General features: G+C 42.1%; 1 protein-coding gene across 2 annotated transcripts in view; it reads right to left on the bottom strand.

Annotated features, from left to right (window-relative positions):
• Nucleotides 1-12,003, bottom strand: part of LSM14A (LSM14A mRNA processing body assembly factor) — a 57,725-nt gene extending 45,722 nt beyond the window's left edge. Inside the window, exon 1 of one of the 2 annotated variants that reach the window (XM_047789667.1) lies at nt 11,695-12,003. In XM_047789667.1, coding sequence (XP_047645623.1) covers nt 11,695-11,815 — 121 coding nt within the window. In that variant the 5' untranslated portion in view covers nt 11,816-12,003. The remainder of the gene's footprint in view (nt 1-11,694) is intronic. The other variant, XM_047789668.1, reaches the window with a different exon arrangement.
• Between the last annotated feature and the right edge of the window lie 5,307 nt (nt 12,004-17,310).

The following is a 17,310-nucleotide window of genomic DNA, read 5'->3' as shown; positions in this document are numbered from 1 at the left end:
TCACTTAATTCTAAAAGTTAAAATCCTACTTGAAGAAAAAGATTCAAAATTATCTTGTCCTGTTCATTAACATATTTCATCATCTTCATTCACTTCTCCCCTCTTCCCTACAGTCTTGGGGGAAGAAAGACCCATACATTTCTTTTAACCCAATGTCACCTTCCACAATTACAGGTTTGAGAGCTTGCTCAGACTTATTTGCAATTTCACTTGCTTCTTCCCTTTGGATTACTAATATATGCAGATTTGCTCAGACATACCTTGGTTTAACCATGAGAATTTCAGACTGAGTGTAAGGGAATAACGACTAGTGAGAATGAGAATTTAGAAAGAGTGGCGTGAAGAGAGACCTGTAAAGCCAAAAAAGCAATTTGAAAGTTTAGACAATGATGCAAAAACAACAAAACAACAATGCAAAACACATAAATAAGGACCTCTCTGAAACTGTAGGTGAGAGATCCTGAAACATTTTTATAAAGCACATAATGGCAAAAGAAAATTGATCTACACTTATTATTGCTAATCTGAGAGAATAAAATATCAATACTGTCTTCATTTATTTGTTTATTTTTTCTTTTTTGGCCATGCCCAAGGCATATGGAATTCCTGGGCCAGGGATCAGATGTGAGCCGCAGCTGCGACCGAGCTGCAGCTGCATCAATGCTGGATCCTTAACCCACAGTTGCAGGCTGGGGATCAAACCTGCATCCCAGGGCTCCTACTATGCCAGAGTGGGAACTCCTCCACTTGTCCAATTCGTTAAAGGCCAATTTATTCTAATTTCTCATGTATCTACTCCTTCCTCTCTATAAGCTCAGGCTTATATTTCCTCTTCCCCAAACACCTAAAATATTCCAAATGACCCTCACCCCCACTTTTTGCACACTACTGTAAGTATAAACTTCCTAAATCTGAGCTCTGACATGTCACTTTATTGGCGAAAAACTTTCAATGGCTCTCTACAATCCACCAAGAAAATTCAGACTTGTTAGCATGCCATTCAAATGACAAATGGAATAAATTAAGAGGGAGTTCCCGTCGTGGCACAGTGGTTAAGAATCTGACTAGGAACCATGAGGTTGCGGGTTCGGTCCCTGCCCTTGCTCAGTGGGTTAACGATCCGGCGTTGCCGTGAGCTGTAGTGTAGGCTGCAGACACAGCTCGGATCCCGTGTTGCTGTGGCTCTGGCGTAGGCCAGTGACTACAGCTCCAATTCGACCACTAGGCTGGGAACCTCCATATGCCACGGGAGCAGCCCAAGACAAAAAAAAAAAAAAAAAGATAAACGCAGCAGTGGAAGCAAAGTGAAAGGGGAAGGAGTGCTTGAGTCTGTTATGTGACACATTTTCATCAGGACTTGAGTCTTCCAGAGCTGTTAGTTCTTCTCTTTCCCTTGTGACTTTGTTCTCAATTGGTTGCTTTGTCTATTTCTACAACAACAGCCATGTAAGGTGTAAAGGAAGAGCATTCCAATTCAAGGGAATCTTGTGAAAAGGCCCCAAATCTGAGGGAACCTGACTGACCCAAAGGCCTAAATGATAACTAGGGTGGTCCTACCTTAAGTTAAGTTACAAAGGATTGTGTATCAGGATAGGAGTCATGGACTCTGTCGTTGTCTGTTTGTTCTTTTCCCCAAGGGACTGCAAACTCCCTGTGACTTGAGACTGGACACTTCTTAGATATCTTCTTCATGTGGCTAATTGTGACTGTCAGACCCTAGCTTAGATGCTGGGTCAAGAACCTTGCCTCTGTTGCTCTCTTTAGTTTCCTAGTACCTAGTATAGTGTCTATGTGTAGTCATACTGGTGCTCAGTAATTCTCTTAAATGGATATAATAAGCACCAGGCAGATGCAAGCTTCCTCTATATACCATTTGCTCCACACTGTTGTTAGTATGGTAGGTACCTCTGCTCCTAGATGTGCTGAAGTTTCTCCAGAACCTCTAGTATACCCTCATCAGAGATTACCAGGGTTGGACAAGAGTAGTTATCTGGTTGTGTGAAATGCAAAAGGGGCTTTGAAAATCTGACCACTGTTGAAACAAGTTTCAAGTTAATCTTCCAGTTTTTAACCTCTATCTTCACCCAATTACTTTACAGTCCCTGTTTCGACTGCACATGATGATGCCAATTACTGAAACTTTTAGGAGTCTGGATGCAAATCAGGTTTACTTCTTGGCTTTACCCACTGTCCACATAATCTGCAGATTTCTAAATTCTTCTAAGAAGTTACTTAAACTCATCTATTTGTTTTTTGGTCCCCCAAATTTTGTTGCTGTTATCTCTATTCCAAATCTACTTGTCCTTTATGGGTTTATGCCTTAAAAAAAGTCCTTCTCATATAGTGTTAGCAGGATTTATCACCAGGAAGAAAAAGAGCATGTCCAATCTGCAGTCTAAATTTAATCTTGACTCTCTAAGCTGCTTTCAGTTGGGCATTCTTTTGTTTTATATTTTCATCTCCCAAGCTCATAAAACCAAAAGACAGAGACACAAGAATTAAAAATTAAAAACCAAGGGAGTTCTCATTATGGCTCAGCTGGGTAAGGACCCTATACAGTCTCCGTGAGGATATGGGTTCGATCCCTGGCCTTACTCAGAGGGCTAAGGATTCACTGCTGTCACAAGCTATCGTGTAAGCTGCAAATGTGACTTGGATCCAGTGTTGCCATAGCTATGGCATAGCCCTGCAGCTGCAACTCTGATTCAACCCCAGTCCAGGAACTTACATATGCCACAGGTGCCACCATAGAAAAAATGTAAGAAAAAAAGAAAAACAAAACAAAACAGAAAACGCAATGGTAGAAGAGAAATTAATCTCAAAGTCAGAGAGAGAGTAGAATTTATTAGGTTAAAGAAACTTGTGTCTTTAGATTTACGAAATCCACAAAGAACCACTGAGGGGGAAAAAAAAAAAAAACCAATGTGGCAACATTCCTGAACTCCAAAAATAAAGCTTCCAGTGCAAAAAGTAATAGAATCAGAATGGCATCAGCAACACCATAATGTTAGCAGATAAGTATCCAATAACTTCAAAGTTCTATAGAAAAAAGATCCCAAATTTGTAATGTTATAGCCAATCAAATAATCAAGAAAAACATAGGTTCACTATGAAAAGTTGCGGAGTTCCCATCATGGCTCAGCGGAAACGAATCTGACTAGTATCCATGATGATGTAGGTTTTGATCCCTGGCCTCGCTCAGTGGGTTAAGGATGTGGCATTGCCCTGAGCTATGGTGCAGGTGGAAGATGTGGCTTGGATCTGGTGTTGCTGTGGCTACGGTGTAGGCTGGCGGCTACAGCTCTGATTCTACTGCTAGCCTGTGGACCTCCATGTGCTGAGTGTGCAGCCCTAAAAAGACAAAAAAAAAAAAAAAGAGAGAGAGAGAGAGAAAGAAAGAAAAGAAAATTTGCCACCCACACATCCTTTTTTTTTGCTTTTTAGGGCCGCACCCACAGCATATGGAAGTTCCCAGGCTAGGGGTCTAATTGGAGCCATGGCTGCTGGCCTATGCCACAGCCATGCAGGATCCGAGTGAGCTGTGTCTGTGACCTACACACAACTCACGGCAACGCCGGATCCTTAACTCACTGAGCAAGGCCAGGGATCGAACCTGCATCCTCATGGATCCTAGTCGGGTTCATTAACTGCTGAGTCATGCAGGGAACGCCCCTCTTTTTTTTTTTTTTTAAGATAAAGATATGCTTAAGCAATATTGGAGGGTAAAAAAAGAGAATCGACTAAGTGGTCAACATTGTAAAAAAGCAATAGGAACCCCTTAGTGTCTCTGAATACACACTGGTGAGAGATAACGGAACAAAGTAGAGCAGTAGAGGTGGTACTGCATATTCTGAAAGTAGAGCTGACAGGATCAGAAACACATATGAGGTGTAAGAGGGCAGAGAAATTAAGAATGACTCAAAGATATTAGATCTTACCAACTAAAAGAACAAGTTTTCATTCAATTAGATGGAGAAACAGGTTTGGGACATATTGAACGTGAGAGACCTAGTAGACAAGCCGCCAGGTGGAGATGTTAAGGAGGCATGGGGCAGAAGGAGTTCCTATTGTGGCTCAGCGGGTTACAAACTCAACTAGTATCAAAGATTCGACCCCTACCCTGGGAACTTCCATATGCCACAGGTGTAACCCTAAAAAGCAAAAAAGAAAGGAGCAGTAGCTAGAAAAGAGGAACTGTGGCTAAGAGTGGTAGTAGGTTTTTTGATGTTGTTGTTCTTAAAGATGGGTGAATAACAGCATATCTGTGAGTAGACAGGAAGGATCTGATAGAGAAGGGAAAAATGAATACACAAGAGACAGTAAAGAACTGCTGAAGTGTAAGTGAAGGGTGGCCTTAGAATTTATCTATATTGACCAGAACAAAGGAGAGGTTTGGGGCAGATGCAGTTAACTGGGTACATGTGGGATGAGTGGACCACAATTCTCTTCTGTTTGCTATTCTGTTCTCAATTAAATAGAAAGCAAGGTTCATAGTGTGAAAGCAAAAACAGGGGAAGAGGTGTTGTAAGTCTGAGAAAAAGAGGAATGAAATAGTCATGCAGAAAAATGAAATGAATGGACTACAGAAATATATGACATATGGGAAGTAACCATGACTGCTGAGCTTAGTGAACATAAATGTACATGAAACTGGTCAGCATAACTGCATCAATACAATCAAGGCTGTGGTTTCTCCAAGCTTGCACAACAAAGTGGGAAAGTGGAAGGGGATCTGACAGTACTCAGTACTGACTGCAAAAACTGCCTGTGGAGTTAAAGCAGGAAATAAAGTTATGAGGAGAGTGTGGGACAGTGAAAGGTAGTAAGATCAAGACCGTTGGAGTTCCCGTCGTGGTGCAGTTGTTAACGAATCCGACTAGGAACCATGAGGTGGCCGGTTCGATCCCTGGCCTCGTACAGTGGGTTAAGGATCCAGCATTGCTGTGAGCTGTGGTGTAGGTCACAGACGTGGCTTGGATCCCGTGTTGCTGTGGCTGTGGTGTAGACCGGTGGCTACAGCTCCGATTCAGCCCCTAGCCTGGGAACCTCCATATGCCACAGGATCAGTCCTAGAAAAGGCAAAAAGAGGAAAAAAAAAAAAAAAGACTGTAGACTACAGTAGCTCTGAACAACTGATGGAACTGGGGTACGTGGACAAAGGTGGAGATGGTGGTTGGAAATAGCAATGATATAACTATACTCTATACCTATAATAAACTAGTTAACTTTTGGTATTATCACATTCAGTTCTCAGAATGACTCTGAAAGATGTGTATTATTATCCTTATTTAAAAGATGAAGAAGTTAGGAAGCTCCCTTGTGGTATAGTGGGTTAAAGATCTAGCATTGTGGCAGCTGTGGCTTGGGTTTGATCCCTGGCCGGGCAACTTCCATATGCCCCCCTCCCCTAAAGATGAAGAAGTTAAAGCTAAGGTTAAATAATAACTTGTCCAAGGTCAAAGAGCTACCAGGTAGTCCAACCAGCCTTTTAGGTCACACTTTCTTCCAGAAAAAAACACTCCATAAAACTAGAATACAATCCTTATGAATAAAATATTTTACAGACTAACTCACACCTTACCCATTAAAAAACTTAATTCAATGATATCCAGTTTTTAAAATGGCTAACTGAAGTATTACTTTAAAGCATCATAAAAGGTAAACTGTTCCTATAGAGAGCACCTTCTATCACAGAGTAATAAATTCAGGTTAAACCATCTAATACATAATAAAGTTTCTGTTATTATTACTTTGGCACTGAGTAAATACAAAACTCTTACTATGTATCATGCACAGGTAAGATTTCCTTATTCTTACTATTTCTTTCCTTCTACTATTATTTTCTCCAGGCTTTATGCTAATTTTCTTTACTTCTGATTCAGAAAGTCATGGCTTATCTCATTACTCCACTGGAAAATGCAGTTAGTTTTTGGCAACTGACTCAAGACTCCCAGAATTACCAAGAATTTCTGCAGACTACGCAGCAACAACAAACTGTTTCCACGGCTCCAAGTTCTGGCATTCTCGCTAAAGCAGGGAACCAAAAGAAACTGCAGCATTAATTTCACTAGATCTTTGCTGTTGTAGGTAGTGACTTTGTAAATTGCTAGATTCCCAATTCAGGTACTAATGCAAGAAATCAATAAAGTACTTCATGGGCATTTCATCTATCATACAAAGCTCTCCTACTCAAGTTTAGGACTAGTTAACAATCAAGAAATGGGTAAACTATGTCAATGCTAAGACTTAGCAGATGATTAGGAAATAATCCATTACCAATTTACCTGCTTTTATATTCCTCCACCAATTACTTTATTTTATTTTTTTTGGCTGCACCCATGGCATGCAGAAGTTCCCGGGCCAGGGACCGAACCAACACCAGGGTTACTGCAGTAACAACGCCAGATACTTAACCCACTGAGCCACAAGGGAATTCCAAGAGTAAATCATTTTAAAAGCAGCTGGCTTATACAATCATTCTTCAACAAAGTCTCTTTTCCTAATTCAATGGCAATCTGGTTTTTATTTGAGGAGTATATTAGCCAGGTACAGTGATCTAAATATATGTCAGATAAGAATTTCACTAATTTCAGCCTATTTTATTTTATTTTGTCTTTTTTTTTTAGCTATTTCTTGGGCCACTCCCGTGGCATATGGAGGTTCCCAGGCTAGGGGTCGAATCGGAGCTGTAGCCACCAGCCTACGCCAGAGCCACAGCAACGCGGGATCCGAGCCGCGTCTGCGACCTACGCCACAGCTCACGGCAATGCCGGATTGTTAACCCACTGAGCAAGGGCAGGGACCGAACCCGAAACCTCATGGTTCCTAGTCGGATTTGTTAACCACTGCGCCACGACGGGAACTCCTCAGCCTATTTTATTTAGAGAGTGTTAACATCTATGTACATAATGCTTATCGGAAATGTGAACTGCCACCAACTTTGAGATTCCCATAATTAGAAATCTTCAATAATTACAAATATCTTTTCATTTATTCAAATATTTACCAAGAGCCCGCTACATGCCAGGCACTGCTTCAGGTATTGGGGGTAGAGCTATGAAGGAGATAAAATGCTCGCCTTCACAGAGCTTCCATTCTGTGAGGGATCTCTTGGTATTTGGTTCTAGCATGTGCTTGGGTGTTACAGTCAGACATAGCTGTAAATACAAGTGGATGTATTCCACAAACTAGTCATGCATGTCATCATTTTGCAATTCCCCTCAAACATTCTAAACTGATTCTTACCTTAAATTTTAAATGAAATTATAATTGAGTTTGAGTTCATAAGGTAAAACTCTGTCTCCCCAACAATGTCATTTAAATCATGTCATAAGATTTTATCCCCTTATATCCCTATTCTCCAAAATTTCTTACTGTTGGGGGGGGGCAAAATACCTTATGTATTTCAATATTAAAGAGAGATACAATTGTGAACATGGAATTTGGAGAAGCCCCCAAGAGAGTTCTACAAAATTAATAAACTAAAGTGCTAAATCATTCATTTAATAAGCATTTGTTCATATCCCAGGAGCTCACTCTATGTGGGGAAGGAAGGTAAAGAAAGACAAGAAACATGCAAATAAGCAAAGAAGATTACATGTAGGGCCAGGATCACTATTAGGAAGGAAAAAACCTCAGAGCTGTGACAAAGACTACAAGAAAAAAACTACAACCCAAATTATTTATTAATATACTCATATTGACATTAAAGTCTTTCTATGTTGCCTTTAAAACTTCTTGACATTGATTGAGAAGATTCTGAGCATCAAAGTTCATCAAACTAACCTCAATTTCACTTTTACAGAACTACAACTAGTCTGTGAAATCTCTGGCAGAAAATAAAGGACAACACCCATTGGGCAGTACCTTTGGGATTGGGTTTTGATTATCTACAACTTATTATCCAAACTGGAACATTTTCAAGAGTGTGAAAAGGGATGTTTTGATAATTATTTCAGAATAATAGGCACAAACAAGGACTTTCCACCAGGGCAAACCAGGCCATACGGTTACCCTAATTATATATTACATCAAACAGAACTAGTTCAAAATTTAAAGAATATTTTACAGTTCCAGATGGATTTAAATTGCAAGTAATATCCAAGTAAAGAACTTAAAAATTATAATCTGGACCATGCAAGCCAAGTAACTCCCTTATTAAATTTAAAGATTCAAATACCTTACCACATATACAAAATCAATTTAAAGTGCATTACAGACCTAAATATAAAGAGGCAAAATAAAAAAGTTTGGAAAAGATCATCAAAGTAGCTTCATGACCTTAGGGTAGGGAAAAATTCCTTAAAAAAAAAAGAAAAGAGAAGTTGCCACTGTGCCACAAGGGCATCAGTGGCATCTCTGGAGTGCTGGGACACAGGTTCAATCCCCAGCCCAGCACAGTGGATTAAGGATCTGGCATTGCTGAAGTTGCCATGTAGGTCAAAACTGAGGCTTGGACGTGATCCTTGGCCCAGGAAACCCATATGCCACAGGGAGGCCAAAAAAGAAAAAGAAAAAAATAAAAGAAAGAAAAGAGAAAAGAAACACTATCTATAAGGGAAAAGAGTGATAAACATGTGTACACTAAAAGGAAGAACTTCTGTTCACCAAAAGAAACCATTAAATGGGAAGGTAACTTGCAAGAGATATATCCAGCAAAGGATTCATATTGAGAATAACGAACTCTAGAAAAAAACCCCATACATTTCTAGAGAAAAACAGGCAAAAGATTTCAAAAGCACTTCATGAAAGATGAAATCCAAATGACCAAGAAATGAAAAGGTGTTCACTTCATTAGTAATCAGGGAGATTAAAACCAAGTACAAATACATACTCACCAGACTGGGCAGAAATGAAATAACTGACACCAAGTATTATTGTTGGTGAGGGATGTGGAACAACCATAACTCTCACATACTAATATTTGAAATAAAAATTAGTAAACAACTACTTTGGAAAACTTCTTGGCATTACCTAATAAAGACACACATTCCCCATGATCCTGCAATTCAAAATATACACCGGAGTTCCCATCATGGTGCAGCAGAAACGAATCTGAATAGGAACCATGAGGTTGCCGGTTCAATTTCTGGCCTTGCTCAATGAGCCAACGACCCAGCGTTGCCATGAGCTGTGGTGGAGGTCACAGACACGGCTCAAATCTGGCCTTGCTGTGGCTGTAGCTCCGTTTAGATCCCTAGCCTGGGAATCTCCATGTGCCTGAGTGTGGCCCTAAAAGGCAAAAACAAATAAACAAACAAAACACCATCAAGAAAATTACATAAACATGCACTGGTGCAAAGTTCATAAAGGCACTGGTCATAACTGCCAAAACCTGTAAACAATTTAAACAACTGCAAAATATCCAAAACAACTGCAGAAATAAACATATCTGTTACATGCACAAATGGAATACTACAATGCAACAAAAACCAAAGTAAAATACATACACAATGATTCTATTTATATGAAGTTCAAAAACAGTCAAAACTCCATTATTCAGAGATATAAACTTAAGTGATAAAACTATGAATATCAGAATACTGTTTATATCTAGCTTAAGAGGATAGCAGCTGTTGATGGAAGTTGTAGAGGGTGGGAGGCTTCTGGTATGTTGGCAACGCCTGTCTTGCCCTGGGTGGTAGTAACAAGGATCTCTGTTTAAAACTATTTCATTTTTAGAAAGAAAAAAGAAAAAGAAAAAGAAATCATTTTTATCTATCTATCTTTCCAACATGTGTGGTTATATTTCACAATTAGGAAAAAAAAAGACTTCCCAGAGGGGGGAAAAAGTTAACAGCCCAAAGAGAATTTTAAAACTGTTTAAGAGAATAGATTTGATACCACCAATTTTTGCAAACACAAATTCCCAATTTGTTACACATTAAAAAATTACATTTAAGAAAAAAGGATATATTATGTATGTGGGATTAAATTTCAAAGCCATAAGTACAGAATTAAATTCAATGATTAAAAAAAATATTTCCATTGCTATACTCATGTAACATTTATCAAGTCATGATAAAAGGAACAAATTATGCTTGGCATATAAATTTAACTATTACAGAATAATAAAATGTAACTGACTCTAGAAGCTGTTCCAAAGAAAATTTTTAAAAATGTGGATCATTATCAAAATACAGTTTTTAGGTTCTTGCATAAAAGAGTACATTTAAAATGATTTTTCTTTAAAAAGGCCGAAATAAATACATTAGAAATCTTAAAAACATATGGATTTTTTTCTTTGTCAGGAGTAAAGATACTACATCCACCTAATTCATTGATAAGTCATTAAAGTAGCAAGACATCTTAAAATTCAGATTAGGTAAAACAAGCTTTAAAAAGCTATTAAACCACTTTAATGAGAAATACTGCTTTCAACCTGTATATGGCTCTCAACAAGAACTTCAGAAGGCCTTTTTTTCATAATTTCACAAAGCCTTAAAATTAGCATACGGGGTGCGTGGGGAATTAAGGTAAAATAATTTGACTCCTTACCCAGATATGCTCATTCCAACCAAATGCTATTAAAAAGGATCTACCAGAACATCCAAAAAAAGTCCTTAAATACTTGTGGGATACCGTGAAATGACTCAACTATCGTCAAAGATTAATCCTTTTTTTTTTTTTTTAAACAAATAGATTTAGAAAATGTTCTTCCTATCTCTGGACCTCTGTCCCTATCATGCTATTCATTCTATACCTCTACTAGATGTGCTGCGAAAATTACCTTAGTTTTATTCCTTCCCTCTCCTCAGTGTTTCAAAAACTTGCAAGATTTCTTTCAAGATCAGGTGCTAAAGTTTATTTTCTTCCTCGTTTCCTGGATGAGCAAAGGCCCGTCACATACGAACGGAAACAAAACCCAGACTGTGGTGATGCTAAATACTTTAGAGAGGACACCTTACTCCTACACCCCAGAACTCTGTCCCAGGGAGCCTCCCCGGGAGTCAATCAGAGCCCACTGATCACTCAGATCTGCCTTGAGAACACTGATCCTGGATCAAACTTGAACCCTTCTCCCCACTGGGATTCCAGAAACAAGGCCGAAGCGAGAGCAGCAAACATTTTTAAAGAGATGGTTGCACAACAGGCGTGGAGAAGGATTCCGGTTTAACAGGTAAATACCACACATGAGACAAGTGGGATGTGATCTGCTCGAAGGTACCAATGGCATTTCGAGACCGTCTATGTCTCTGAGGGAACCCAAAGTTTGGGCATATTACTTACAGTTCGCCTGAGGAATATGCAACGGAATTGAAATTAAGAACTGAGAAAATGGGTGCCGGGGAATCAACAAATCAGCACTTTAAACTCGGGCTCGGCGGAAAAATTCTTTGACTACTCAGGCTTTGTTTGGTGGGAAGACGACAGAACCACCGAATTTCGGAGTTGGAAGACACCTATCTCCGTGTTCTCCAGCCCGTTCTCGGACTTCAGGCCGCCCCGCCTGCCCCGCTCCCGGTTCTTAGTCCCCGGATCGAAGGCGCAGACCTCCGGGCGGAAGCCTGGGAGCCCGGGGGAGGCTGAGGCCCGGCCCGCGACGCCGGGGCCCGGAGGGAGAAAAGGGAGCGGCCTCCCGGAGGACGGCGGAGAGGGGAGGTGGGGAGCGAGGAGGTCGCGGCCGAGAGCCAGGCGCAGCCCCGAGCGCCCAGCCCGGCCCGGCCCCCCACACCGAGGCCCGCCCCGGCGTACCTTTGGCGAGAGCTACTGTAGAGTTCTCGGTGTCGATAGTGTAGAGGATGCCTTCGTAGCGGATCTCCGCCTTGGAGATAAGGCTGATCTTGCTGCCGATGTAAGGGGTGCCCCCGCTCATGGCGCCGCCGCCGCCCCGGGCCGCTCGCAGAGAGGCAGATCCCACGCCGCTGGGGCCGCTCCGTACGCCCACTTGCTCGGTCGGCGCCTACAGCAGTCTCCTCAGACCCAACATGGCGGCGGCGCCGGCTCCGCTACCCTCCCCCAGCCTCCCGCCCTCAAGCCGCGGCGGCGGCGGCGGCGGCGGCGGCGGCCGCGCGCGGCATGCTGGGCCTGGGAGGCCGAGCTCTCGCGAGACTCGGCCGGCTGCGGACAGCTCCGGACTTCTCCCCGACCGCCGTAGTGTCGGCTGCGTAGCTTGGCCTGGTCTCGCGCTGCGGCGCTCTCGTGCTGCGGTTCCCCCGCGGCCCGAGAGGAGGTTCAGGGAGAAGACAGGTGTCCGGATACGGCAGGACACTGTGGGCTGGAATAGAGGCACGCGCGGCCTTCTTGACCTCAGCCTCAGTCTCTGCGATTTCCAGACCCCTTGTGTCTTGTCCTGAAACCCGTGTCGTCTCTGCAAAGGCGGACCCCCCTGCCTGGAAAGTTGCCTAACCCTATCCCGCCTCCAAGCTCCTGGTGAGCCCCTTAAGACCGGTCATTTTCCCTTTGAAGCAACTGCGCCCCTCATAGATCTTTCATGGCCCTATTACAGCATCTGTCATTCACCGAGTCTCTCCTCTTCTGTCCTTCACTTCTGGAGGTGGGATTCTGTCCAGCACTTTCAGATGGTCTCATCTAGGTTCATGGCTTTCAATGTCATGGCACACAGACCAATCCCAGGTATTTGTTTGCAGTTTTGATCAGTTCTGTGAAGTCCGGATTCATGTAAGCTATAGCCTTGTCAACAACAACAACAAAGCACAACAACAATAAAGGTTGAGAATTGTGTTTTATTCCGGGAGTTTGCTGAGGACTTAAGCCTGGGGGACAAGCTCTCAGCTCTGAGGGACTGTTCCCAAGAGGAAAGACAGGAGCCAGGATATATAGGAAATTTGCAAAAACAAACATACCCCCCAAACCAACCACCACCAACAAAAACCCAGGTAGTCTAATATGAAAAGATTACTCTTAAAAAAAAAATAGATAGCTCGAGTTAATGAATTTAGTACTTTTCTCTTTGTATGATAAGTCACAAGAGTCTGGGCTCCTTGAAATTCTTCCTTTGATATGCAACTTAACTGTCTAGGGCTAGTCAACTCTTTTTCTCCATCCTGAATCCCCTCAGGGTGCACAGTTGGGGGTGGCTACAGTGGCTGAGGGATTGTTGGCTGCAAAGTCCTTTGTTTACTTAGATGGCAGGCTAGATACACAGCCTTTTCAACTCTCCAGTTGAATGTCTAGTTGGCAAATATGTGTCTGAAGCCATACTCCCGATTTCCCCTCTAAACCAAACTTTTCCGCTCTTTACCATTGAAGCAGCTGATACCGTCTACTCTACCATTCCTCCATATCAATGATGGGACTTCTCTCTCACCCTCATGGCTGTTCTGACTGAAAAATCTTGTCCATTTTATGTATGGAATGTATCCTGAATCTAATCACTTCTCACCATCTCCACCCCTCCCTACAACAAGCCACCCTTACTCTGGCCAGGATCATTCCAACAGCCTCCTAAAAGATCCCTCTACCCCTGCCCTTGTCCCCAGTGGTTTATTCTCAACACAGCAACCAGAGGGATCTTGCTAAAAATCTAAGGCAGATCATATCCCCCCTCTACACAATACGCCTCTCCCCAGTGATCTAATATCACACAGAATGAAAGCCAGACTCCTTACGCTGGCTTATAAAGACATACATGATTTAGTCCCTTGTTCCCTTGCTTCACCCTCCTGTTCTCGCCACCGCTTTTTCACCCAGAACTTTCCCACCTCATTCAGATCTCTACTCACATATCATCTCCAAAGATGACTTTCCTTACTGTCATGTTTAAAATAATGTCACCTGCATCACTCTACATACTCTTTAAAAACTTTTATTTATTTTAGATGACACTTTATTTTTTTATTATTTATTAATTTTGTCTTTTTTAGGGCTGCACCCACAGCATATGGAGGTTCCCAGGTTAAGGGTCGAATCGGAGCTGCAGCTGCCAGCCTATACCACAGCCACAGCAACACAGAATCTGAGCCATGTCTGTGATCTACACCATAGCTCACGGCAACGCCAGATCCTTAACCCACTGAGTCAGGCCAGGGACCAAACCTGCAGCCTCATCGTTCCTAGTTGGGTTCATTAACTGTTGAGCCATGACAGGAACTCCTAAAAAAAATTTTTTTTGTAGTCGATTTATAATGTTCTGTCAATTTCTGCACTCTACAGACCATACTCTTACTCTGCTTGCTTTATCTTCATGGCATTTATCTCTCTCCAGTATGTCTATTATTTGTGTGTGTCTGTCTCCCTCACTAGAATGTAAAAGTTTTGAGGTAGGGACGCTATTTGGATCACTGCTGTGTGATCAGAGCCTAGAACAGAGCAGTAAGTTGGATGAAACTGGATGAAGGCAGACCACAGGTAGGATGTCTGGTGAGCTGACTGGAGAAATGGTGAGCATCCTGGCAACACGGAGAGGGGGAGGCAGGAGGGAAGACTAGAAACTGTGTTGGGCCTGCTGCACAATAGCTTCAAAGAAAGGCTATGAAATACCTGCTTCGGTACGAGGTTCCTGCCAGAAACCTGAACTCTTATTTCTGTTCTTTCCTCTCCCTCCAGGCCTGGAACTCACTTACCTTCTTATGCTCCCTGAGTGAGCTCATCCTTTTCCATATATAAGCTGACTCCCAAATTGGCATCTTCATTCCAAATCTTCCAGGCTCACACTAACTCCTTACTTACTCGATGCAGTTGCTTGGGCATCCCACAAGCACTTCCAGCTCAACATGTCTTGCATCTACTCCCCTCCTTCCCTATAGTAAACCTATTCTTTATCTGTGCTCCTTGTCCCTATCACTCACTCAGGACTCACTTAGGTGTCCAGTCTGGAAACCAGAGTTCTTATCTGGCTACACCTAATTAATCACCAGTTTTGCTGATTCTCCTTTCTAGTTTGCAATTCATGGCTTCCTGCAGCCTAGGGCACCAGGAACTATACAAAATGCAGCTTATCAGTGTGGTATTCATAAAAATAGTGTATTATGCATGTGAGTCTCTAACTTATGCGCTAGAAAAAGGTTGAGAACTACAACACCTTTCACTACCATTGCTTCTAAAAACCCAAATCCCATGTTGTTTCCCTGCTTAAGAGGCATCACTGGCTTTTGGTAGCCTACCAGGAAAAAAAAAAAAAAAAAAAAGCAAATCCAACCCCACCTCTCATTGAGTGTTTTCAGCAATAGAAGCTCTAGAATTTCTACATTGGAGGGGTTTAGGAGAGGCAATCAGGTTGGAAAAGGAAATGAGGTTGGGAGGCATGTCATGTCCAAGCTATATTTCTGGCTGCTACACTGGTAGGTTTTTTTTTGTTGTTTGTTTTCCCCTTACATTCATGTTTGTTTGGTGAGGTTAGAGAGTGGGTGATGGAGAATATGGGGGAAACTAGGCTTCTGTCCCTACAGTCATTTGGTGTGGCCACAGTTATTCATTGTAACTCCCTGCATACTCTCTACAGGCCTTAGGCTATGGCCACACTGAATTCCTTTCTTCTCAGAATGTATGTATCACTATGCCACCTCTAATTTCTTTTTTCCTTTTTTTTTTCTTTTTAGGGCCAAACCCATGGCACATGGAAGTTCCCTGGGCTAAGGGTCAAATCAGAGCAGCAGGGCTATGTCACAGCCACAGCAATGCCAGATCCAAACCGCATCTGGGACCTACACCACAGCTTACAGCAATGCCAGATCCTTAACCTACTGAGCAAGGACAGGGATCAAACCTGAATCCTCATGGATACTATATCAGGTTCTTAACCTGATGAGCCACAGTGGGAACTCCCACCTCTAATCACTTATCTCCTGTTTTGATATGATAGATATAGCCTATCTCCACATGACAGGCAAGATTCAAAGTCACCCTCACAGTTCAGACAAAAATTAGAATAGATCAAAACCTAAATGTAAGAGTTAAAACTGTAAAACTCTTAGAAGAAAACATTGGGATAAATCTTCTTAACCTGGATTAGACAATGTTTTCTTAGATATGCCGCAAAAAGCTCAAACAACCAGAGTTCCCTTGTGGCTCAGCAGGTTAAGGATCCTGCAGTGGGTGAGATTGTTGCCTTGGTGTGAGTTCAATCCCTGGCCTGGGAACTTCCACATGCCAAGGGTGTGGCCCCAAAAAACACACTTTTGTGTTTCAAAGGACATTATCAAGAAGGTGAAAAATCATAAATCTGATAAAAGATCCAGAATATATCAAGAATATATAAAGAACTCTTATAACTAACAAATCACCCAATTAAAAAACGCATATGTGTACAGACATTTCTCCAAAGAAGATATACAAATGGCCAAAGAAGCACAGAAAAAAGATGCTTAAAATCATTAGGGACAGAATTCCTGTTGTGGCTCAGAATTCCTGTTGTGGCTCAGAATTCCTAGTGTGACTAGTATCCCTGAGGATGTGGGTTCCATCCCTGGCCTTGCTCAGTGGTTTAAGGATCCAGTGTTGTCACGAGTTGTGGTGTAAGTTACAGACATGGCTCAGATCTGGCGTTGCTGTGGCTGCGGCATAGGCCAGCAGCCATAGCTCCAATTGGAACCTAGCCTAGGAACTTCCATATGTAGCAGGTGCAGCCCTAAAAAGCAAAAAAAAAAAAAAAAAAAAAAAGACAATAACAATCCTGGAAGGATGTGGAAAAAGCAAAATGCTCATACATTGCTAATGGGAATATAAAATAATGCAGCCTGTTTGTAAAACTGTTTTCTATTTGTTTGTTTGTTTGTTTTTGCTTTTGAGGGCCGTATATGGAGGCTAGGGGTCGAATCGGAGCTGTTGCTGCTGCCTACACCACAGCCACAGCAATGCCAGATCTGAGCCATGTCTGTGACCTACACCACAGCTCATGGCAACACTGGATCCTTAACTTCCTGAGCAAGGCCAGGGATCAAACCTGCAACCTCATGGTTCCTAGTTGGATTCGTTTCTGCTGCACCGTGACAGGAACTCCAAAAAACAGTTTGATAGTTACTAAAAAAGCTGAACACAAGAGTTCCTGCTGTGGTACAGAGGGTTAATGATCCTGTGTTGTCTCTGTGGCTGCACAGGTTTGATCTCCTGCTTGGTGCAGTTTTTTTTCTCTCTGTGTTAGGAAATGTGCTCTGGTTATCTATTGCTGTAAAACAAACCATGCTGAAATCTGATAATTTAAAATAATTGCCAATGTTCTCTTGTGGTGCAGTAGGTTAAGGATACAACATTGTCACTGCTGTGGTGCAAGTTTGATCCCGGGCCTGGAACATATTGTGGGTGTGGCCTAAATAAATAATAAAACCATTACCATTTTGTTATATCTCACAATTTTTAGAATGAGTCATGTCTAGGTAATTCTGTTCCATGTAGCATCATCACGGTTCCTTT

This window comes from Phacochoerus africanus, chromosome 8 (assembly GCF_016906955.1).
Source record: "Phacochoerus africanus isolate WHEZ1 chromosome 8, ROS_Pafr_v1, whole genome shotgun sequence".
NCBI lineage: Eukaryota > Metazoa > Chordata > Mammalia > Artiodactyla > Suidae > Phacochoerus > Phacochoerus africanus.
Note: the sequence above shows the minus strand (reverse complement) of the source record. Positions and strands in the feature narration are given on the sequence as shown.